Source organism: Anser anser (assembly GCF_964211835.1).
Source record: "Anser anser genome assembly, chromosome: 3".
Classification (NCBI taxonomy): domain Eukaryota; kingdom Metazoa; phylum Chordata; class Aves; order Anseriformes; family Anatidae; genus Anser; species Anser anser.
In genome coordinates, this window is record NC_139722.1 from 72815474 (window position 1) to 72841012 (window position 25539).

The window sequence follows — 25539 nt, forward strand, 5'->3', positions numbered from 1 at the left end:
TTACATTATTAAAAGTTTTTATTTAGGTTTGGTCAGTACAGGTAAGATAATATTGGAGTCACAGAGCAATATGCATAAACAGGATACAACAGTTCTTAAAAACTGAGTAACTATGCACACAATTCATAAACATTCGGTCACCTAAGGAGAAAATGCACAGATGTATGGTGGGAAAAACTGTAATTAACACTGAAACTACTACAGGACTCCTTCAGTAAGTCCATCTTTTAGTGATAAAACTACTGTACTGGGCAAACTTGGCAGTCATAAACCCACAGCTATTATGACAAATCTTGAAGGTGGTGTGAGTATAACAGTATGAGTAAGAATGCCCTTACACAGCACAGGTTCTAGATATACACAGATTTGTACAGACATCATTTATGTTATACTTTATGGAAATAATTTCCATTTCAACTTCACATTAACTCATATAAAAATAACTTGAGCTACACAAACGTCTTTTTAGCAACATTCAACGTAATTAACTGTTAAAATTTCCAAAGTGGCAGAGGTATTGAAGCAAAAAGAAACCCACAAAAAGGCAAAAATTGTGACAAGTATGCACTAATTTAAACGGCTTCTGGACAGTATCCTCTCCCAATTTAAATGACACTGTATAAAAATGTTGCAGAAAAATGTTACAAAACTGAACCCTGCACACTTACACTGGAGTCCAAACCATTCTGGACATGACGAGAACCCACAGTTCTGTTACCTTTCATGCTCACTGTTTTCTCCTCTTGAGGATCATGATTGGAGTCTGTGTCATTTGAGTGGTGAGTGAGAGAGTTTTCACTGCCAGTGGGAGAGTCTACACTTTCATACCCAGTACTGAGTTGGTTTATGTAGCTACCACCTCCTCTACCAGTTCTATCTTCAGAGTGGTTGGACAGCTTATTACCATTCCCTGGAGAAGCCGGGAAGTCATCTTCTGTGCTGCTACCCTCCCTATAAAATCCAGGCCCAGACGTCCGCTGATGGGAGGAGCTACCATTGCTTGGTCCGTTAGCCAGGCGGCTGCAGTCTTTACCCACAGCCTCTCCCTGGTCTGTAGGCTCAGAAGATGGAGTCCTGCTGGTACCTGGGTTGGAGGCCTGGGACTGCTGCTGCTGGTACTGTGCCAACTGCTGGCGAGTCTCCTTCAACTGCTGCTGAAGAACTAGAATGGTACTCTGCATACCCTCTACCTCCTCATCAAGCTGGATGATGAAGTCATTCAACTCTATATAAAGAAAACACATTTGTTGCAAATACTTAATAACCCATATGCAGCTTAAATCTCATCAAGAATCACAATCCAGTAACAACACGTTATGCTGAAGTTTTTCAACCAACTTTTTCAGCCATCAGATGGGCACCATTTTTGATACTCTGCCTCTGAAGGAGGAAATGCGGAACTGTCACCTACTTACTTTTTATACTACAACTTAGAATATATGAGAAGAAATTAATTTCTGGACAAGAAAAGAGGGTATCTGGAAAGCAGTTCAATTCCAACAATTAATACTCTGCAATTAAATTCTACCATACCTACTTTCCTCTAGTGTAAAATCTTAGCAGAAATACTGTAAAAGTGACCACAAACTACATCTGTATGTAATAGGTCTGAATGATTACAAAAGCCTATACAGTGACAAAAGATTGTAGTCACATTTCAAGGAAATTTCAACTCTCTTAATCTTTTCAACTGCTTTTAATCCTATCTAATGGGACACAAATAGAAAGAGTAGACTTTTGCTGACACTTATATTAACAAAAATACTGAAACACCCTGTGGAATTGTTACATACAAAGAAAAAAGAACTTTCACAATTGGGACTGCATGATGGAGCAGAACAAATTTGACCTGGAAAAGGAATCCTCAATTCAAATGCTTCAATGACATGATGAAACAAATAACATGGAAAGTGATTATCATAAAAAATTATAAACCTGAAGTTTTTCATAAAAAATTATAAACCTGAAGTTTTTCATAAAAAATTATAAACCTGAAGTGTTCTCACTGCTATGGGCAAAAAATCACTAGGAAAAGTTGTACTGTAAGATTGCCATAGCCTTCATTTGTATAGGGAAGAAGCACTAGAGGCTAAGAACACATCTCAATTCTGAAGCTTACTTTACTATGCTACACTCAGTAGCAAAAATCCTTAAAGAACGCCTGTATTTGTTCCAGTTGTGAATTTGATAATCTTAGTGCATTAAAATAAATGCATTATCTAAAGAGTAGTTGAAAAGCAAAAGGGTAACTACTCCAACATAATTACAGAATTATTTACCTTAAGAATTTTCCTTACTGTGTATCACTTCATACTGTTTTCTCACAAAAATAAGATCTACAGAAAAATATTTATCCTTAAATATACAGAATGTTATTTAAACAACAAATCAATTCAATGCTATCTTAGGCATCAGTTGTGAAACAAACATATCCAGGTTAACATGGTAACATCTAAATAGCTTGTCTCAAGATTTAGCGTAATAATCAGACAACTTACTGTGTAACCTTCAACCAAAAAAGCAAGTATTTCCATCAGGCACCTCAAAGAACAGTGATTCTATGCTGAACTCTCAACTGAATTATTTTTGTTTTAAATTTGCATTTTCCCCTCCATTTAAGTTACGCAAGAGGTCAGAGTTTATAGATAATTTCAATTTAGGTTCATAATGCTGTAAAATTTGGACAGTGAACACAATGGGACATGTAGGTCACCTGGTTACCTCATCAAAAAGTGCATTTCTATTATTCTAACAAACACTTTAACAATATGTAAGTGGTTTTTTTCTTCTTCACATAATTCCAAAATGTGTCAGAGTTAACAAGAAGCATTCTGTTTTCATTGCATGCTTACCTTAACATTCCCTATTAAAAAACAAGACCTAAAGAACAAAACCCAGCAGCTTCATATTCAAACGCTGAATTACTGGAGCTGCAAATCCCACCAGTACCCCAAAGTTAAGTTTGTATTGTCTTTTTCTTTTTTAATTTTGCTACCAGTGAAGACTTACAATGCTGTTATTTTACTTGATACTGCCCTTCAATTCTGGCAAAAAGTTTACAGTATCCATATCATTAAACATTAAGCTAGCAGAAGTGCAAGGCAACTTCCATTTTCTTAAAAGAATCCCTTACCATCCTGACTGCTTTTAAGTTCCTCACTATATTTCTTCTGTAAAGCCAACTCTGCCTCAAGCTGTGCAATACGTCCTTGGGACAGCTGCCTTCCAAGCTCTTGATTCTCCTGGATAAGCATTCGACACTTCGCCATTAACTTTTTGCCTGTTTGGCTGCAAAGGAAAGAGCCATCTATCACAAAATGAATATAAAACCTTCAGTAATCTTCCTCAAACACAATTACAGACAAGAAGGAGATGCAATTTCTGCATGTCACAATTCAAGGAACATTATGCCTCAACATAATTGTCATAGCAGAAAGTCTCCCTATAGTTACCACATGCTGCTCCAATGTCAGTTGTTCTTCTGTCGCTGTCCCATAAAGTGGAAGGCAAGTTTTATTACTGCAAGTATGAATAATCATATGTTTTTTGATACCAACATCTGGATTATCAGTTGCAAAATCTTGCATGTGCTAATTCTTAATGGAGTTAGATATTCGATTAAAGATGTGCCTTGTAATTGAAAAGATTTAAGTACTGCATAAAAACATGTCAATTGAATTATGAACAAAAACTTTCTTCCTTTATCAAACAAGCAGAACTTACTAAAAAGAAGAAAGTTGTTTGTTTGGGGGAAAATATAAACCTCATGTTCATTTTTTATAGTGACATCCATTTCTTCTTTGTGAGGCTAAGACATACTTTTGAATGTTGTCCAGGTGCTCTTGCTTAAAGAATTAGATGCCTACTTTTCAACTACATTTATGTATTTGACAGCACAGAGTTCGTTTCAAGATTCCTATGGTCAGCTTTTGCTAAGCACATCTTGCATGATGGAGACAAAGTAAAATGCAGTTATAAATTGGCAGAAAATTAAGGAATAAGTGATACTCTGTTCAGGATGACAGATTCAGATCATGGGTAACGTTTTAGAATATCAAGTTTCTGAAACAAATGGGCTGAAAAAAATACCTTGAACTGGCAAGATTTTTTCTGCTAAATAGGTAACATCACATCTTTAATCTCCATGAATAAATTTGCATTTTAAAGCATTATAGGAAGTAATATGCAAATTAATATATAGGCAATATGGCTGACTCCATAATGTAGTTAAGAATTCAAGTCCTTCAAGACTGTCTGCCGAAGTCAGAATAGCAACCACAAACAGTTCTTTTATAAGGCTGAGCAACATAACGAAGCTTTCTTTCTACAGAAGCGTAGGCTCTGTCAAAAAAACAAGAACTTGAACAGGTTTGTTGTGAATTCAATGGCAGGACTTGCATTATTTTTTTTAAGACCAAGGTAGTCGTTTAATTTTTAAAGTGACAAAAAATAGACAGAAATTGAGGATTAAAAAAGTAGAGTAGGAAATTTCTGCTACTGTGATTCACAGCCATGGTCCTCTCCTACAACCAATACACCCAAGCAACATAATGAATTTAAAATAGTAATTTCCCTTATTGACTACCTTTTAAGCATTCAAGCTTTAAACAATTTTTAAGCTCTGCCAACACTGCCTCAGTAAGCATTATACAATTGGCTCTCCCAAATCTTTCAGATGGGCTGCTCCAGAAGGAATCTGGCTGTGTAAAGTCCTGGAAGCCTGTAACTCTGCTAAAGGCAGCAACCTGTTTTCTTTCTTGATGTGATGTCCAATGCCAGGTCCTTGAAGTTTAAATTGTGTTGACCTAATACAATCCAAGTAACACACTTAAGATGCAAGTTTTCTTACAGATGTTCACTCTGTGTAAAGCAGGACCGCTTTGGAGATGACCAATGTGACATAATCCAAAAGCTTTTAGGCAGACATGCAATGATTTCCAGGCATTTGCAAACTCCTGTTACTACATTCATCACTACAAGTTAAAGAAGTCCAAAGTGCTGAAGACATGTAATGTTTCTCTCCTTCACAAAACAACGTCAACTGCAGAGTTATGAAGTACCAGGTACTTGGAAATGGGACAATTTTAAAATCCCATTAATTCCTTCATGTTCGCTCCTGCCAAAATGTGAAATATTTATTACCTGTATATAAATTTGCATAGTTACCTATAATGCTGTTTCTTTCCATCATTTTTCCAGATGTTCTGAACTAGTGTTGCACCAAATAAATTTCCCTTGCAATTTACATAAAATACAACACATGCAAGAATATCAAATCCAGTAGCTATTAAAATAACTCCTATTAACTTTAAAACTAAATTTGGCGTTGTTTTCACAAATCCATTTGAACATACATGCAGCAAAACCTGTAAGAATTAAGTGGTTAGGTTTCAGAAGACTACTGTTTGTTGTACTAGGCTTTTTGCAAATGGCATTTCTACTAATTCTTAATCCAAGCATACATTGTATGTATGAAGATGGTTAAAATGGCTTAGTATAGCCATTCCTTTCATTATATGCCCTTTTATTTCTCCCTCCACGCATTACCAAGGATTATATTGTACACCCTTATCTATGGTTAAGGTCCAGAACTAACACTGCTTAGGGTTGCAGTCAACATGTTACCTCAAGAACATCGGTTAGGGATTTGAATAGGAGCATCAGCTCTTTCAAAAACTAGGTCAGGTGACATGAAATAAGACTAGCTGCATACAAGGATGGACAATTAAAACAAAGTGTGGGGGTAAGGACTGCAAAGAATGAAAAATACTATGAATACTTTATATGAGTCATCATTTCTTTACCTTTTCAGAAAAAATAAAATCAGAACCAGTTACGAAAACAGCCTCAATTCTTTACCAGGAAATAAAACTTAATTTTCTCTACTCCAGCTGTTGCATGTATGATTTCTCCACATTCACACCACTGTGACTTAAAATTATATGATGCATATTAAAGTATATTGTAGCTACAAAAGTGACAAAGTCCTTTTGATACTTTTGCTTGAAAGAAATTGGTAGTAACTTGTGTCTCAGTTGTACACACAATTAAAGCCTGAGAACTTGAGGAAACCAACCAGCCTCTATCTAGATGTATTTAAATAATTTTTGAACTCCAAGTTAAACAAGCAATCTGTATGGCATGCCTCTATCCACACATCATAGTGAGCTTTACAAATGGCTTGGCAACACAATTAACAATTTATTAATGCAAGTCTTACCTCCGTTTTGATGCTAGATCATTAAAACCTTAGATACTGCTATAGCAAAATCATTCCAGATGTGTCACTTTTTAAAAGAAAGTTTTCTGAAGGCTTTTCTTTTGCTGTTAAATCGTTACTCATGCAAAAAAAATAAATCTGCATAAGTGCACTACTCTTCAATCCCATGTTAATCATCTAAAGCACGAACAGTTGAGATACTTCTAAGTTAAAAATATGTAGTGCCATCTTAATAGAAATCATTCAAACAGAATACATCACCTTCTGCGACAGCTGGATCTTTTTCATTTAAAACTGAATTTTCTAGAATTAGACGGAGTCATAAAATATTGCCCAACTGATCAGAAAAAGCAAAACCTTAGTTTACTAGAACTCAATTCGCTAAGATAAAAAAAATACACAAATGCTATACCAAATCTGCATTTCACTTTACACACCTCAGACATGCACTCCCAGCTGTCCCCAATTGCTACTCTTACAAGTAACTTGGGACAAAAGAACAGAGGCATCAATAGAGTAGCAAAGGTTCCTTCACTGATTCCACCAAGGAAAATGCATGCATTTAAGTTTTTGTGGCTTGTTAAAAGTGTGTCTTTTTTTCTTCAGAGAACGAGACAATGCAGAAATAACAATCTGTTCAATTCTCGTTCATCCCAGGAGTTTCACAATACAACAGTATAACCAGTAGTGTTCCTTGAACTATATATTACAACTATTTCAAGGCACATTTTATATAGAAGTGCAATACAAAAAAAACAGGTGTACAAAGGAATAAAAACACCCCACCAACACTGAAGACAGTTGCCATTGTGTGCCTTCTGTATTGAGCATTTGAGATCAGTTCTTAATATAGAAGATCAAAAAATTCTCATTTCTGCATGAAAACATGCAGTGAAATACTTATCACAACTAGTTTTTCTTATACACGCTAGTTGTGATCAAATATATACTGCTTCCAACAACTTTAAACCTGCAATTAGATAGAACGTACATTCTTGTACAGTCCTAATTTTGAGGCGTCCACAGTATTACCAACCATCCAGAGAACAGTTTATTATTTAGCAACATTGACTTAAGGCTCCGTCAAGTGCTACAGAGCCCAAATGCTTAACAGTCAAATGTATACACTACCACTGATGTGATATCAAATAGCACTTGTGGCTATTCAGAACTGTTTAGCAAGTAAACTCTTTAATGCAAAATTCACCTCATCGAGTTTTGACCCAGCAGTTCAGTGAACAAGCAGGAAGTCCACAGTCTTATTGGCAAAACTGACTTACAGTGTCTCTAAGTCACTAGGCTCAAGGTTAAGAGCGAAGCATATTCCACTTCTACATTTTACGGGAATTTTACATGTTCAATTCATGATTTATAATCTCTAGGTTCTCTCTCCTCCAAACTGTCTGTAGACACAGTGTGCCACAGACTTAAGACTTCTGTTTTTCCCTCTATTTTCTTCAAATAGAACAATTTTGCAAATGTCTACATGTTCTAGAAAAGATTTTTTTTTCGGAGATGGCCATTTCTTCAGAATAGTCCGACGCCGTCAGGCCTCTGAAGCAAAGGGGGAGAAAAAAGCTGAAACACAAGGTTCATCTGGTAAGTTTTACATTAAGCATTACAAGCTGGACAGTATAAGAATGTGGCTTTTGCCTCAAAACGTCTGAGTCTTGGTGTGGAAACGAGTACTTGGCTGTCCCACCATAGCATTCTCGTAGTGGGACTGTCAGGGAAGTCTTGACTGGGGAGTATTTGTTTTGTTTACCTATCAGGCGTAAATTTCCAGGCACTCAGTTCATTTTGGGCTTGTTCCAGTTTGTCTTTAGTCTGTTCCAGTTCACCTTTCATTTTTAGGAAAAACAAGTTGATGGCTGGGTCCACCATTGTTGATCGCAGTTGGGCAACACTAGGCTGCTGGACTTGCTTGAGGTACTGAATCTGATTCTGCACAAAATAAGAAAAAAGATTTATTTATACATCATTCAATACAATTTTATAGTCATTTAGTTACGATTACAAATAGTTATTCCAAAGGTGACATGAAGGAATTTTGCCTTCTTACAACTTTCCAACTTGAAAAGGGCAGGATAAAAATCACTTTTGCCTGTCTGTGCTTTCACCCAATGTCCCCACACCATCCTGCCAAGGCTACTTTCAAGGCTGTTTATTTTTTTTTTTTTAATAAAAATGCTTTGATTTGTTCTGTACATGTAAGCTTACGTTCACCCAGTATGCGATTGGAACATGGTAATTTGCCCTCCCTTTTAAACCTATATTTTGAAGAAAAAATATACAAAGAGTTGTCTGCTTAAAACAGATGACTAATTCTCATACAACTAATGAAAATTTATTCTGGAACCTGAAAGTTACTGTTGATAGCATTTTTAAGCAGCTATAAAAAATGTTTGCATATTTACAAAAAATAGGAATTTCTTATAATTTACATTTGCATTTTTTTCTTAAAAACATTAAGGAATTCATCAATTAAACTTTTTGACTGATTTGATTCACTTGCAATAAGCGCAATCTTGCAAATAGTCATAGAAGTTTCAGAAGGAGTAACTATGAGACTGTCTTTTAAAAACAGCGTTCATTAGTAAAATTTTAAATAAACAGGATTGTTTTTGAAAGCTTCTCAAATTTTTATCTCACCACAACAGGCAATCTTAAAATTGACTACTACACAGCAGTGCAGACTACTAGTATGTGTTTCAAACCCAGCCAATAAGCAAAAATCACAACAGCCTGCACTGAAATTGTTCATTCTGAAGTTCAATTTATTATGCTCCTTATATGACACATTTCTTTGTCACCAAGAGGTAAACAAAATTACACGAGATGAAAAAAACATTAATTCAAGGTCAAAGGTTTTGCCTTCTGCTGCCAGCAAATCTTGTGACCAGACTGACAGCAACAAATTCAATGAATAGTACAAGCCATCACCAGCAAAATTAAGGGAAAGAGTCTCCCCCGGCACTTTGCTTTACTTCCAACAAGCAGCACAGTCAAAAGCAGTTAGTTTAACCATTTCACTGTATATATAGCTACTGTTTATTGAATCTGTCACACAGCAGTAGTGAAAAGAAAATACAAGTACAAACATTTTTATTTATTTAAAAAATGTGCAGTAGCAATCTCAGACGCTTACTGATTTAGGAAGAACTTGTGTTAATGTATCTATCAAATAGCAACAATTCTTCAATTTTATTTCAAATATGTGATCTTCAAAGTTATTGAAATGTCTAATATATTTCAAATTTACTTCACATTCATTTAGTATTATCAAAATATATTCAAAACAATCACCGCATTTTTTCAATGTAACTTTAAACGTAGTAGTTTGTCTGTGTCCAGAAAGAAACAGAAAGGGAGCAAAGCACTGTGTAAAAAATGCTTTCAAGAAATAGAGCACCCAAGAGCCCACCTACAGAAGTATTACTTAAAAAACAGAAGCCCAAAGTAAGATTATCCTAACATTTCTTGGATAGCATTTTATCCCTACAGGACTTTCATCTCAACAAATGTACAAAGTGATACTCATTGAGTAAGAAGTTATTTAATTTACTGTCATACCCACTGAAGTTTCTGATGTTTGCACTAATGGAAGTATTTCAACAGCCTGCTGTTCTTCGCAAGGGCTAGCACTAGCAGAGAGTGCAAGCCCTTGTTTAACAGGTATCTGCACTCTTACAGACACCGCAGCTGCCAACATATTCCAGAAATATAATTACACTACAGTAACATGGTTCCCAATCTATTTTTAGACTGGCATCACTGAGAAAGGAAAACATGTTCTTGCCTACCTCCTCTCTTCTCCTGCCAGCCCAAGATTCCTTGGACCATTAGCACAAAGAACTGCTGCAAGAAGTGTACTAAGAAGTTCAACAGGAACCAGCTACTTCTATACAATGTGAACTGTTTAACCATCTGATTTGGGTAGCTCTAGCTCATGTACTTAGGCCAAGCAAAGATTGTTTTTGTGGGCTCCATGTAAAACCTCAATTGTCATTCCTGAAGCAGCAGTGTAGGAGGAATTTACTTGAGCTGACCAACCCTTGCCATTCCCTCCCCAAACTTAAAGATAATTTATTCCTCCAGTTTTTCCAACTCTAATTGGAGTTGCTTTCTCCAGTCAGAACTCCAGACTTCTCACTTGTCAGACTTCTCATCCATCCAGGCCTAGCAACCTCCTCCAAACTCAACCCACTCCCAAAACAAGCCCATACCTTCCAATCTTTCCACCTACTTCCTCATTCCATTCACTTTCCTGCTTTGCCAGTCCAAGCCTCCCACTCTTGCTCCCACTAACCACTTCCTGACATGCCTCTCCTCCCTTCTACACTCCTGGGAGTAAGAGGTGGGGAGCAGAAGAGTTTGCCTGCCTTCAGACCCAGCAGCTCAACATCAGGCTAGAGCTACATACACAGGAATAGTCATGTCCACTGCCAGACTCCAAGACACTCTTACTCTAGCACTCAAAACACCTATCGGCTGCTCGTATTTCCAAACATAAAAGCAGATACCTTCCGTTACTTTTCAAAAGCCTGTAACCTTGGTATTATCTTTGTTTGCTCTAACCCAAGGCAAGAAAATAAAGTACTCCAGATAGGACAGCACACTATGCAGGTTTTTGTTTGGGTAGATTTTTTTTTTTTAAAAGACAGGCAAGCATTCTCAACACCTCTGCTTCTCACACTCTTGGAAACAGCTGACACCTTTCAGCCGAGGTTGCCCAAAGACATTCACACAGAACAGACCCTCTGAAATCAAGAACTTAAACAGAAAACAGATGCTTAAGAAGTGAAAGCAATCTAAATAAGCATAAATATAAATCCTTCTTATAAGGAAGGAGTAGAAAGGAAGAAACTCGATAATGAAGAACACAACAGAGCTGTAACCTAAACCACAAGAAGTTATGGAGAGTAATTAGTATCTCAGTACCGTAGTCCAAATGCATCCACAGGAAGCGTCCATACATTATTGATATCAGTTCCATGAGAAAACTTTGAGTATCAAGTATTTCCAAATACCTGTCCACTACAGTAGCTAAGCAGTAGCTTCAGAGGGGATCAAAGCCTGTCCTTAAAGTAACAATCACCACCCCTGCTAGAAGTAAAGCTCCATGTACAGACAGCAGTCAACACCTTACCTGTGTGTCCCTAACAGCAGCAGCCTCTCTTAGGCAGGGTTTGGGGGAGAGGATCAGAGGAGGGGTAGTTCTTGCTATGGGGAAGGTAGAATAAGGCTGTTGCTGACAGTGGGGCACCTGAGATATTAAACTCAAACTGCAAATGAGCCCTTTAGCTAGCCACCATGGGCTACGCAAAGGAAGTTTGCAACACCAGACTCTAAGCTCCTAGCTCAAAAGAATCCCAAGTATGCTGCAGCTAGACTCAGCAGAGCCCAACAGAGGATGCAAGAAGTACTCAACTACCGTCTTGTTTCTACAAAAGAATACTGGAACAGAATCAGGACTACTCTGACATACATACCTTCAGAGCTTCAAGAACAAGAAGACTGGTAACTTTTATGAGCTAAGTGGGTTTTGCTGCGTTTTGTCTTTTAAAAAGAAGGGCACAAATTAAAACAGAAACCAAGACAATCCATTGCACCCTATTTAAAACAAGACTAGTATATTTTAACTGGCAAAGTGTTTTACACACTGGTAATCAGAAAAAGCACCCGCATCTGTCAACTACTGTTATTTGAACATTGTATTGTATTTTTGAGTTTTCATCCATTGTGAATTTAAAATTCACAAGGCTTGTTTTATACTTACAAGCTTGTCACATTCATGTCCCACCAATGCATTAAGAATAATATAAAATGTATTAATACAGTAAAGTATTATATGTAGTTTTTAAGCAAGTTGACACCATAGAAGCTGCCTTCTTAATTAAGATGTGGTAGAAAACAAGGCTTATGTAAATAACTCAGTGTCACTGGCATATTTTATATGTAAATATTGATTTTAAAACATAGTTAACTATGCTAAAAATTAAGTTACTTTATGGACATGTTATTTGACATATCAGATTTATATGGTGACTAGTTTTTGTTCATTTATGAAATCATTTAGCAACTTACAGTTTAGCTTTGCAGTTCACACAACAGGATTTATTTTTCTGCTGTTGTTTTACTGGAAAAATACTATCTAACAATACAAGCCAAGAAGTCCTCCAAAAGGTCTTTGAACTGGGTGCATGTTCACCCCTGGGGTGCATTAAGAAGAGTGCTGCCAGCAGGTTGAGGGAGGTGATCCTTCCTCTCCACTCAGCACTGGTGAGACACACCTGGAGTACTGGGTCCAGTTCTGGGCTCCCCAGTACAAGAGAGACATGGACATATCAGGGTGAAGCCAATGAAGAAGGGTCATAAAAGCAATTAAGGGCTTAGAGCATCTGACAAAGAAGCAGAGGCTGACAGAGCTGGGACTGTCCAGCCTGGAGAAGAAAAGGCTGAGGGGAGTCTTACCAATGTGCATAAATACCTGATGGGGGGGGTAAAGAAGGCGGAGCCGGGCTCTTCTCAGTGGTGCCCACTGAAAGGATAGAAGGCAATGGGCACAAATTGAAATACAAGAAATTCCATTTAAACATAAAAAAACGCTTTATACTGTGAGGGTGGTTGAACAATGGCACAGGTTGCCCAGAGAGACTGTAGTCTCCATTCTAGGAGACACTGAAAACATGGCTGGGCAGTCCTTCGTAACCTACTCCAGCTAACCCTGCTTGGAGCAGGTAGCTTGGTCTAGACACTATCTGCAAGCCCCTTCCAACCTCAATGATTCTGTGATTTTTATTTTTAAACCACTGCAAAGCAAGTTTTCTTTTCTTACCAGTACTTACTATGGACTAATGTCATCTTACAGTAGTCTTAGGAGCAGTGAAAATAACATGTACAGATTTAAATCTTACACTGCTATACCTGACAGCTCTGGACACCTGCAGCAAAAAAGAAAGGAAGGCTAAAAGAAAATAGCAGAAGAAAGCAACAAAACTAATTACTGCTTTTGCACAGAGCCTATATTCTTCATAAGAGAAGCTCTCAAGAATATGTTTCACAAACCATCGGTAAGAAACTTACTACAATCTTCTCTCAGAAACTGCCAGTTAAAGAAGCAGGTGGAAATGATGTTAAGAAGGTGATCCAAAAACAGTTAGAAGCCCCAGGTTGGCAACAGGCTGTTTCAAGGAACCAAAACTAAACAGAAAGCAGCCTCAGAAAATCCACAGAAATAAAGGAGAGAGAAACAACAAAGACATTCAGGTCAAAGAACATCAGAAACCCTACAAAGCAGACTGACAAAGTTCAAAAGGACTCCATCCAAAAAAGTCAGCAACTCTTTCCCCTGCCAAGTCAGTAGCTTTTTTCCCCCCACCTAGCCAAATGGATGCAGAAGCTAGTTATCCAAATACACCATATAGATCAGCATAAAAACTCCTAAATAAAATTCAGTATATCGAATCTTATCCTTAGGTTTCACTATGTTCCTGCATTCAGTGATAGTTAGAAGTAACCATTCTGGTAAATAAGCACAGCTCGTAAATGCTACAAAGCAAGCATTGCAATACCTTTCCAAGCACAACTGCTGCTGAAAAAAATCAACCAAAGTAACCAATACTAAAAAAAAAAAAAGAAATGATCTTTAATTCAGTGAAAGCTTAAGTGTCCCACCATTTTTAAAGCACAGGAACTGGAATGCTGTAGATGTATGAAAAATGTAGCACATGGTTACTCGTAAGAGCAGATATTCCTGTAACAGTCTAAGCTAACCCTTATCCTCTCTAAATACTTACAGTACACTCTTGCATCTCCTGTTCTTTAGTTGCCAGCCTCATGACCAGAATATTTTCTCTTCGGGCGGATTCTTGCTGTTGCTGTTTCAACTTCTCTTCAGATTCTCTCAATCCCGTCACATCATTAGCTAATTGAATTAATAAAACAAAAAGGATATTTGATAGCATCCTCCCATGAACAGTTTAAGCTTAAAGACAGATAAAAATCTGAAAACCAAATTCAAAAACAACAAAAGAGCTTAATAAGTACAGCTGTAATTAGCACAGATTAAAAAGATCTATACATCAAGTGTTAGAAAAGCTTGACAAAGGTTGATTTTGAGTACGTCTTTCTTATCCTTCCTTAAGGCTTAGAACTAAACTTTGGAAAAAGCTTCTATGCTTATATAGGAATTAACTTTCAAAGTTTTCAAAGTGCTTATTTAACCAGCTACTCTGCCTTTCACCACTACTACTTGCAGTCTGAAATTGAGGTAAGATGGAAATGTCTTGTTATCTACAACACATTCAGTGTGCAAAACAGTGCTATTTGTGGTCAATTCTCAAAGTGATCTCAGCACTCAGAGTAAACAGTAAGAAAGACACTGGAAAACTTCAGAAATGGTAGTTCAGTCACAACTAGAAGAGTTCTTCTGATCCATGAACATATATAAAAATTTATATATAAAATATTAGGGAAGGCCAAATTACTCTATTGGGAACATGTGCAAACAGCCTGGTACAAACAATACATTCACTCTATCACAAATAAAATGATAGAATAATTTAGTTGTGTTTTTTTTTTTTTCCCCTCAATTATGTACTTCAAGTATAAACTAAGAACATCACAACTCACTCCAGGACAATTAGGTTTTTTTTTTTTGCTGTTGTTTCAGATAATTCAATAATGCTGATTACTAAAGCATGTATTAGAGTTTCTAAAATTGAGAAGCTGGGAATGTTAAAAAAACATTTATCTACATTAAGACATTTTCACCCTAAAATGAAATCAACTGCTTATGTTTGATGTACTTTAGTCTCCAAAACTCAGATAAGAGATGGCAGTATATAAAGGATGTAACAGAGGTAAGAAGGAACATCTGCCTGGACTGACAGAAAAAAACTTCAAAATCAGTGCTATCACTGCTACCGAGACTCTGGGTATTTAGCATGACAAGGTGAATGGAAGACAGGAGAGCTTCTAGCTGCTGATGCAACTTTTACATGACTTAGGACTGGTGATCCAGTCACTTCCAGAACGTATTCAGACTTTCTCATTTGAGAGTAGGATGATGTTTTCCTGTATTCTCTCTTTTTGAAATACCGAAGTATACCAAAGTTTTAAGACTACCTAAAACTGACATTCAAACAGCTAATTCAACTTCCCAAATGAGATAAAAAATCACTTGGGTATTCATTTTACACCTTTACCTCTACAAACTATCTCCCCTCCCACATGATTTACAATCCTGTAAAAATACTGAAAGGACAAACATTCTAAGTATTTTGGTAGAGGAAAACTTCTCTTCCCTGTTGCACAAATCCTGAAAATACATATATTTGTGGGGTTGTGCTCTGGGTCTTTTTTTCCTAGCAGTCCAGGTACAGATGGTCCCACAGATGCAATAACAATTTTTAGAAGCCACGTAAGATCTGCAAAGAAAACAAGTGGCTCGGAAAACTGGGAAGGATGAAAGCTTACACCAGGAGAGAGAGGGATTTTTCTGACAAGTAACATGATAAGTCTATTCCTGAGGAATATTACTGTTATTTTTAATAATGTGGCAATAGATTATCTCTTTCTAAAACTGTTAGAAATTACAAACACTACTTGACCACTCCGCTTTATACAAACATTCAGGTAACTCGTACCATTTTGAAACTTTGCAAACTTACAGTTAAGATCTGTGTACTTGCCCTCCAAAGCTTGCACGTATGCTTCATACTGTTTCCACCTATTGCAGAAAGAAAAAGATTTTCCTGAAGACTAGTTTATTGAACCAAGACATTTCATTCCTAAACAGAGTATATTTGTATCACAATCAGAAAACATTAAGAGATACATAACTTGATAAAAAACAGTTCTACAGAAAAAAATTAATTCCACTTGGCAACTCAAAAGGATAAAAATATAGCTGTCCATTACTACCTAAAATTTACAACTTAAAAACTACTTGTAATATTTGTCAAACATTAGAATCCAAGACTTAGTTATCTGTGCTAAGTACCTAAGATGCCTCTCATTCTCAAAGCAGATCAAAACAAAACTCTGTAACAGAAACCATAACACACGGACAACACATCTGTTACCAAGCAAACAGCAACACAAGCAGAAGCATATTACAACAGTATAACTTGCAGTCTATTAGTTATTCCAGCTCATTTAAACCAAGACCATGCTGATAATATTTACTGACCAGCTATCCAGTTTAGTAACTCTTTGAAGGCATGCTATTTCAATGATCCATCCAGAAAAACCTCACACTTAAAAACAGCATTGCATTTGATACAAACCATCAAATCAATAGCAAATAAAATCCCGAGTAAAGGTAACCATGCCTTGCCAACAAAGTTCACAGGATGGGTTGTGGTGGTTTTTTTTTTGGGTGGTGGTGATGGTGATGTTAATCAGGGTTTTTCTGTTGTTTTGGAGGTGGTGTCTTTAAAGATGTACTCCTAACTGTGTATACCTCACTACAGTACAATTCCACAAGATGAAATAAATTCATCTAATAACTTTGCGACTACAGAAAGGAATGGTTTCTGTTCCCTCCCTCCCAACTTATTCTTCCCCTCCCCACCTATTCTGTGCCAGACCCATCATAACCACTCTAACCTAAAACAATACAACCTCAAACAAAACTATAACATCTAGATTATTTTTGATGTTACAGTGAACTCAAGCAGCCCAATAAAGGGCCTGCAAAACATCTGGTCTATAACAGCAAGTGAGATCACATCAGTGGGAAAAACAAAAGAAAGCACAAGGTCTCTTCTTTCTGGCAGCAACAAAATTTTCTCTCCTCAGCTGAAGAAGAAATCAGCATGAATTAACTCTTTCAAAGCTCTGTAGGAGAGCACCAGTATTCCCACTTAATCCTTAAACTGAGCATCTCTCTGCTCTAAAAAGAAATATACTTAGAAACAAAAGTTTCATAATTTGACCACTGGAAGTTCAACATTAATTCAGACTGTCAACCCTCAAAAACTGCAACTGAAACAGACTACTAAACAGCAAATCTCAAAAGAAGCTGTATTTGTCTTGAAAGAATTACATGAAAGAGTAAAAACATCGGTCTTCAAATATAGCTGCATGATTAACTTCTGAGTTATGTCCCCCAGCCTGAAAGTAATAGTTCTCTGAGAATTGTGACCTCTTGATTGATAAAAGAAGCTACACAAAGAGTGAGTGAACTGTAACACTGAAACAAGTTACACAGATGTAACAGACCACCATCAGAAAGAAAACGCGTGGCCTGTGGTGACCAAGTAAGTCAGAGGTAATTACTCTAGGTCACCTCTCAGTGAGCCCTAGTATTTAAGCAAGGGCTGAATTCCTGGAAGAGAAAACACAGAGCTCATTAGACCATGTCATGGATTTACAAGTCATGTGCCTACCTACTCCTCTAGAAAGGTGACTCTTCAGACAAGATTACTTATCTTGTTTTGTAAAAACGCACAAAACATTGTGAAGGCTGTAGCAGTTCATTTCCAAGGACGTTTCAGAAACTGTACAGAATAAACTTGTGATCACCATACTGACACAGAGAACTCTTCCAACAATCAAACCATCAATTTTAAAAACTGAAGTTTTTCTATCACAGCAGCTTCAATTTCATACACAAGCATGGTCTCAATAATTTTGGTACAACTACAGAAGGTCTCAGAAATAATATTCTCTTCTAGCAATCACTCTGTTTTTGACTCACTGCAGGCAAACCAGATAGCTAGCAACAAAGACAAATCAGAAGCAGGCTTATTTCCTACTAGATTTTAAAAAAAAACATTAAAACAATCTATGACACTAAAAGCATCAAAACAGAAAATGAATTGTAAAAATATCCACATAAACCAAGTAGGTCGTTCTTACAAATAACTTAAGCAGAAAAATAAGCAGGTATACAGATAGGCCCTTACTGAAGAGGGACCGATTCCCTTTCAACCCAACTTGTAGCTGTGATTCTTTAACTACAAAAATACCTGACGGATACGCATCTCAGTAATCACAAAGATTTTTTTTAGAAGTCGTCAAAATATTTACAAAATATATTCACAAGACAGTTTCTTGAGAACATTTCTGAAGGCAAGTTCAAGGAAGAAACAGCACTGCACCTCAGCCATTCCAAAAGTGATTGGCTGCATGTCCATACTGGTTGAAAGTCAGTAAAAGCACTGTATTTCATCAGAACAGATTGTGTAAATAGAAGTACTTCAATATTTTACATACTAACCACTATGATAAACCATCAGGGGAACACTGAAACAGTTTTTTAGCTATGGGTCCTTGGCTCCTCCTCCTCCACAAACTGACAGCATAGCTTCTAACTGCCTATTGCATTACAGAGAAGGGGAAGAAAGCAGATGAGTCCATTGCTGCAAATGAGACAACGAAATCCCCAGAAGGCTAGACTGAAAGGCTTCCTCTTGATCCTGCTCAATTTCAGTCAATGGAAGCGAAAGTGGACAGACTTTAACTATGTGCTTTGTGGAAAAGAACAGTGAAGTTCTGACTCAAGGCACAGGAACTGACAGAAACAGTACCTTGCACATGTAAGTACTTTACCAGTGCAAATTGCACAGGGATGATGATGCATGTAAGACCAAAACCACAGATTACATACACCAGTATCTTAGAAGGATATGTCCTGCCAACACACAGACCAAAAGACAAATTCCAAATCTTATTTTAAGATGATATAGTGGTGGTCAACACGTTTTTTTCTGTGTCTGAAAGTAGTAGAGGTGCCGTTGATTAAAACAATATACACAATGATGTAACATTTTATTCCAACCTACTAAAGAAGTTCGCAGTTAGCACAGTAATTACTACCTTCCCATGAAGTCATAAACAAAAGCAAACATAGCATACATCCTTTATTTATGTACTCAAATGGAAGAGAAAGAAGTGTTCATAGGACTGCTGAATACTAACAACTGAAACAGACATGGCCAAAGTGGCATTTAAGTACAGTTACTGTCCTTAAACCAATAAGGAGACCTTTTAAGAACACAAGTTGCTTTGTCTACTCTAAGAGGAAGACAACAGCAACGCAGCTGACACCAGCAAATTCCCTCCTGTCTCTTCATTAACTCAGTTTAGCTGCTGTCGGACTTTACCTCCTTGGACAGATTCTACCACATTCTCCCTTTATTAAACCCTAGAAATCAATCTCTTCTATGGCAGAAAGTAACCATTGCAATACACAGAAACTGATTACAGTTGGAAACTTTTTTTTCATACAATCAGGATGCAAGCCACACAGAAGCTACACTTTGATAGAAATTTTGAGCATAGCTTTGGAGACTTAGAAGTCTGCTACTCCCCCAGGACAATCTTGAGTATGAAAACTTCTGTAAAAGGTTCCTAAGACTGAAATCACCTAACATCAAAGAAGCATTTTCCTACTATTTGAAAACCTTATTCTTTACTACCCAAAAAACAGATATTTGAGTAGATGAAGACTATATTGACCCCACAGGAAAAAAAAAGATGTTACTCCAATAGTAGCTAGGAGAGTTTCTCCAGAAGAGGGACTAGCTGATCACACTAAGCATTATACTTCTTGTATCCTCATGTTCCTACTGTTTAAGTCTTTAACTCATAAACAAGATGACAGTATTTAACCAACTGGAGAGACAGTAATAATGCAAATAATTTACAAAGTACAAAAAGCCAAGAGCTAAACTTTACCAAAACGCAGCAACTATTGCAAGCAGATAAACAAATGACCCACAGATGCCTAGTTTACTTAGTTCCTTCTTTATCAATCAGGAAATTTAGGTATATAAAGCTTGCATAACTGAAGCTTTGGTCTCTTCCCACCCCACCCACCCCCCTTTTTTAAGAAAGTGGTCTTTATCACAGAATCACCTATTTCATTTTCCCTGGTGGCCCTTAACTTTCTGTAAGGTAAAAAATATAACCAGGCTCTTCTTTAAAGAAGTTCCAGGTGATAATCTTATTTTTAACATTTTACTGTTAGTATCTGAACATGCTGAAAAGATAATTAAATGGACCAAGAAAACCTAAAACACTGGAGGAGTAAGCAGCTGACATTTTTGTGATGTTTAAAAGTAACTTGCTATCTAGCAAGGAATGTAAGCAACCCTGTCTTTCGAAGTCACAAGTAAAGAAAAAAACTCCTACTCATATGGATTAGAAAATACTGCTCAGGATTTTCGTCCTTCAGAAAGTGCTTCCCCCCAAACTATAAATGAAAATATTTCAGACTATGAAAATCTTATAAAATATGTATCATGAGAAGGCTAAACGGGTCTTCAGAATAAGAGTGCTAAAAACAATGGCAGTGGGAAGTTACATCTTCCACTAAGAGTTTGCTAAAGCATTGCAAAACAAGAACTTTGTCACTGTACCTTAGGATAAGCTCATCTCTAGGCAAAACCTTAAAATCTGCTTCACTAAGGCGAACCTGTGGAGCAAAAAGGAGAAGCACAATTTATCAAGCTGTCGTAAATACTTGGGGGGTGGGGGGAAAAGGAGTGTCACAGAAGTATTTTTAAACATACCTTCTTCGGGAGAGGTTCTTCATTCGTCATTGTGAACTCTGAAGGGAGAGAAAGAAAAAGAGTTTCATTTAGTGTAGTTACTGCTGTATGTGAAATACTCAGCAAGTAAGACATTTGTATTTCTAGTCTTAATTTCATCTATTTGGGTTATTAGACTAGTAAAATACTGGTTCCACACAATGCATAGTCAGAGTACAACACAGTACTATGACAAGTTTACCATTGTAATCTAGATACAAAGTCAATAGACACCTTTTTTTCCCCCCTAAAAGTTAACCAAGACTTTCTTTAGTGTCTAAAAAGCCTACCAGTAATCAATTTTTCCTACTTAATTAAGGGAAAACCACCCAACTTTGCCCATACGTGTTTAAATTAACAAACTGCATTTCCTATTTGCCCATAACTATTTATCATTACCTTTTACAAGGCAGATCCTAATACAGAAATGATAAAAGCAATTTATACTACTACTATAATACTTCTTTGGAATAAAGCTAACAATTTGAGAACACTACCACTAATATTTGGATTATGCCAAAGTAACGAGTTCTTTTAAGTATTCATTTTTAAGATTCTGATAAATAGAAAGTATTAAGCAGTTAACTTAAAACCCTTTACCTTCTCAGTGAAGGTAATGCGTCAAATGACTTGGGTACCACCATCACACTCAACTCCTCTTGTGCGTATGTACTATAACAGGATTGTATTGTGCTATGTTAAATATTCATGTTTCCTTGACTTACTGGACATACTTCCTTACCTCTAACGGATACATACTTTCTATGACTGATAACATTAAAAAATTGAGCCCACAAAGATTATAAACACACAGTATTATAAGCATATATTTAACTATTTAACAACGAAGTCAAGTTTTGCTAGAGGCATGCACCTTTGCAACATGCCAACAGAAAGTTGTAAATATTGAGGATTTGACAGGCTGGTAAAATTGCTGCAATAGATATGTACCAGAAAAGGGGCATGGCCAACTCCTCGGTAGTAAACACCTTCACAAAAAAACAGCACACATCAGTAAAAAAAAAAATATTTTCTCAGACTTGCACAAAGTATCTTAGGTATATTCAAAAAGGTACCTAATGAACCAATTTAACCGTTCCAAGTGCTAAGAGCCCTGCCACTATCCATAAGACAAATACGTGCCAAATGAAGCATACTGCCTTCAACCTATGCTAACCATTGACAAATACGCAGTGTTCCACCAAGTAAGAATATTGTTAAAAAACAAAAAAACAACACACCATGTACAGTGCACAGATAAAACAGATTCCAAGCCCTCCATAAAATAAAAACTGACATCAGAATACGTGGAAAAGTTTCTAAAAACATGCAGCAGAAGCATCTCACTGATGAATGGCAGCTTCCTGTTCCTGTACTTCAGCACAGACACTTAAGTGCTTCCCTAGAGTAGAAAGTCCTCTCCTCCCACAGCAGTTGCTCAGGCATTTTGCTTTAACTTCTGCATGCAGCTCCCGTTTCATCTCCTGTACGCACAAGAGGCTACTAATACAAACTTGCTTGTGCTGAACTCAGTCATTCACACTCAGACAGAAGAGCTCAAGAACAGGAATGCTAGGGTCCCCCGCATTTAGGTTGCCTACCTCCCCCATTGTAATTTGCTTAATTTTTAGAATCTTTTACTCCTTCAGTGTTTGGAAGTAGTCCTGAAGACTTCAGTGGGAATCAAGTCCTCGACAGAGAGAAACGTTCTTTTCATATGTTCCCCAGAACTACAGTAAGCATCACTTAAATCTTGCACAGCTGATGCCATTATTTGCATGTTCCTTCAAACAGGAACAGAAGCATACAAATACCAAAAAAGGTGAGTTTGCCCAATCACTTGGCTCATGAACCCTGCTGCAGCATATAACTATAAACACTTGAGCGTTGCCACAATTGTGACTGAAAAAAATTTAAGTCTGATGCTCCATCTAAGGCTGGGCTACCTTGCACCTCCATACCCAGCACACAATTCCAGCACTCAATCCTCTACAACAGCACCACACCAGGCTACACAGACCTCTTTACAAAAGCTATCTCTTGCTTTCAGATAAGATCCTTTAACAGAAGTGATGAAGACAGAAGTTACAGGCCACAGCATTACAGAAGTTAGTCTTACTGTCACTTATCTTCCCTTGTAGCAATAGAACTAGAAAAGAAAAATACCACCACTAAAAAGCTTACTATAAATATTCAACAAGTTACTTTACAAAATTTAGGCTGATCACATCTATGGATGAATAATAGTAGTCTTTCTGCATGTGTGAATTTCACCTCACTACTCACAGGCAGCAGTTTGAGGACATACAGAAACTTACAAAAAGCTTAGGGATTTATTATTGCTCTAGGTTATGTTTTCACCATTGTGCTCAGTGTTCTCTGGAAGCATTACGAGCGTCAGGCTGACTATATCACTCAGTTGTCACAGTGATTTGCCTTAGTTCTTTCTGTTCTTTAGCAGATACATTTAGAAGCTACAGACAATAACATGACAACTAAAGTGTTCACTCTTTGAATTTAACACCCTAACTCAAGTGCTGTGCAGTGAGATGCTTTTCATCATTCATCTGCCCTCTGAAAGAGAGATGATCCGTCTGCTACGCAGTTCAGGAAGATTTTGCAAGAACATGACAAAGTGCTCTTTTCTGCAGTAATAGGAACCAATGAAAACACTTTTCCCACACAACCTGATTTTTTATGATTTATATAACGAACAGCTTAACCATACTATCCTAACTAAGCACTTGATTTTGGGGAAATGTTAGCTGTTACACACCACTCCTTCTACAACTGCTCCTAGCAACCAACAACATGAAACTATATTCCATGCCTGACGTTGTCATGGGTACTAACAGGTCTTCTGTGGAATTTCATCAAGTCTTGGATTTTTATTGCAATTCAAATATGGAGATTAAATAGAAAAAGCACATTCTAGTTTTGTGAGCTCTGGTACTATATGCCTTTCACTGAAATGTTTAGGAAATAAGGGATTTAAATAGGAAGAGATAAGAGTTTAAGTATTTAAATATTAGGTGTATGTGAACTGTTTATTTACTAGTTACACCTGAACCAACTGCGAGATAGTTTAACGATATAAAAAAAAAAGAGACAGTTCTGTGGGGAAACCCCAGAAAAGGTTGCAGGCTCCCAAAAATTTTAAAAAAAAAAACCACACGGCTGCCCCACTTCGCCCTAACACCCCGACCCGGGCTGACTTCACCCCCAGCAGCCGCGGTGCAGCACCGGCCCCGCCTTCCGCGCCCCGGCCCCACCGGCCCGGAGCCAGGCACCGCTGCAGGCCTCGGCCGGGCCCCGCCGCCCCCAGAGCCCCGGTCCTGGCCCCAGCGGGCCGCCCTCGCTCTCCTTCCACCGGGGAAGGCAGCGGCGCGTCCCCCGCGGCCGGGCGTGGCGGCGCTGAGGGAGGGAGGAGGACCGCGGCGGAGCGGCCGGGCCTGGCACAAAATGGCTCTACGGCCTTCCGCTCCTCCCCCCGCGTGAGGCGAGGGACGGAGCCGCCGGCGCTCGGGTCGGCGACGGCTTCACCCCGGGGCTCGGAGAGCGGCGGGGCCGGGCCCGCTGGGCTCGGCGGCGGGGTGGGGGGGCGGCCGTCCCGGCCACTCACCTGCGGCCCGCGGTGCGGAGGCGCCGCTCTCCCAGCACGCTAGCTGCCCGGGCCGCGCCCGTCACATCGAGGGCGAAACGCCGCCGCGCCTCGCAGCCGGCTCCAGCGGGGCTCCGCCGCTCCGGAGGCCGGGGGTCGCCGCCGCCGTCGCTGTTGTCGTTGTGGTCGTAGCCGCCGCCGCGCCGCGTCCCGCGCCCCCCTCCCCGCCCTCCTGCCGGCCGCGCGTCCCCGCGCGCCGCTCCCGCCCGCTCTTTATTCGCGGGGGCTCTGCGCTACAAAATGGCGGCCGAGGAGGAAACGAGCGCCCGGCCGCCCCGCCCCGCCCCGCGCGGGGCTGCGCGCGCAGCAGGCACCTGGCGGCCCGACACAGAAACGGCGCAGGCCCCGCGCCCTCAGCGCTGCGGGGCTGTCCCCGGGGAGCCCGCCCGCAGCCTGCCGCAGCCGTTTCTTCGCTCGTTGGGGCGTTAGCTTAAAAGCTGGCGGTTAAACGGCCGCCCGGCCGCCCGCGGGGCATCATGGGCCGGGCGGAAGGATACGGGCGGCGCGGCGGCGGCCTAGCAGGCGGGAGCGGCTCCCTGAGCGCTGAGCGAGTACCCCCAGAGCCGGGGCTCAGCCACCCTGCTGCTCCTAGTGCTCGCTGGCGTCCTCGGTCAGCAGCGAAAAAAAGCAAGCTGAACGCCCCTGCTTCCACAGAAATAAAATTTCGGGGTTACAGAGGGATAATAAAGACAAGTTGTTCACCCTTAGTAGCGCGGCACCACTGCTTTAAAACTGAATTTATGATTCTGATTTGCAAGGCCCCTACACCAAGTAAACACGTTCCCTCATTGCCAGCAAAGTATTACAGCTTCTATACTCTCTGTCAGCTGGGTTACACAGGTGTGGCTGGTTATAACTCACTAATTCTCTGTTGAAGATGCTCTCAGAATCTGCCCTCTTGGCTGTGTTACTGGTAGCAAAAAGTATATATTCACCACAGAAAAGATTTCAGCATACATATCCCCTCCATCTGTATAAACATTTTTTTCAGTGAACAACTGAAACATTTTGAAACCTAAGGCACACATAAAGAGATTTCTCATAGCTACTCAAAAAAAAAAAAAGTACAGATCGTGTGAATAGTGACCACAACAACAGAAGGCTTGAGTTAATTC

At 38.8% G+C, this 25539-nt stretch overlaps 1 protein-coding gene across 4 annotated transcripts; it reads right to left on the minus strand.

Annotated features, from left to right (window-relative positions):
* WTAP (WT1 associated protein) lies at window positions 1-24656 on the minus strand. 4 transcript variants are annotated; one of them, XM_083830251.1, is made up of 9 exons: window positions 24386-24654; window positions 20746-20783; window positions 20593-20648; window positions 15895-15953; window positions 14020-14147; window positions 12711-12761; window positions 7986-8164; window positions 3134-3288; window positions 1-1225 (listed from the first exon to the last, which is right to left on the minus strand). In XM_083830251.1, exons 2-9 carry the CDS (start codon window positions 20773-20775, stop codon window positions 642-644), a joined length of 1242 nt encoding a protein of 413 aa, XP_083686377.1. In that variant the 5' UTR covers window positions 20776-20783; window positions 24386-24654; the 3' UTR covers window positions 1-641. The 4 variants fall into 4 exon arrangements, 2 of the variants coding, with proteins under 2 accessions (XP_083686377.1, XP_083686378.1); XR_014582029.1 differs by lacking the exon at window positions 12711-12761 and having other exon boundaries at window positions 7428-8164; window positions 24386-24656; XR_014582030.1 differs by lacking the exon at window positions 12711-12761 and having other exon boundaries at window positions 6221-8164; window positions 24386-24656.
* Between the last annotated feature and the right edge of the window lie 883 nt (window positions 24657-25539).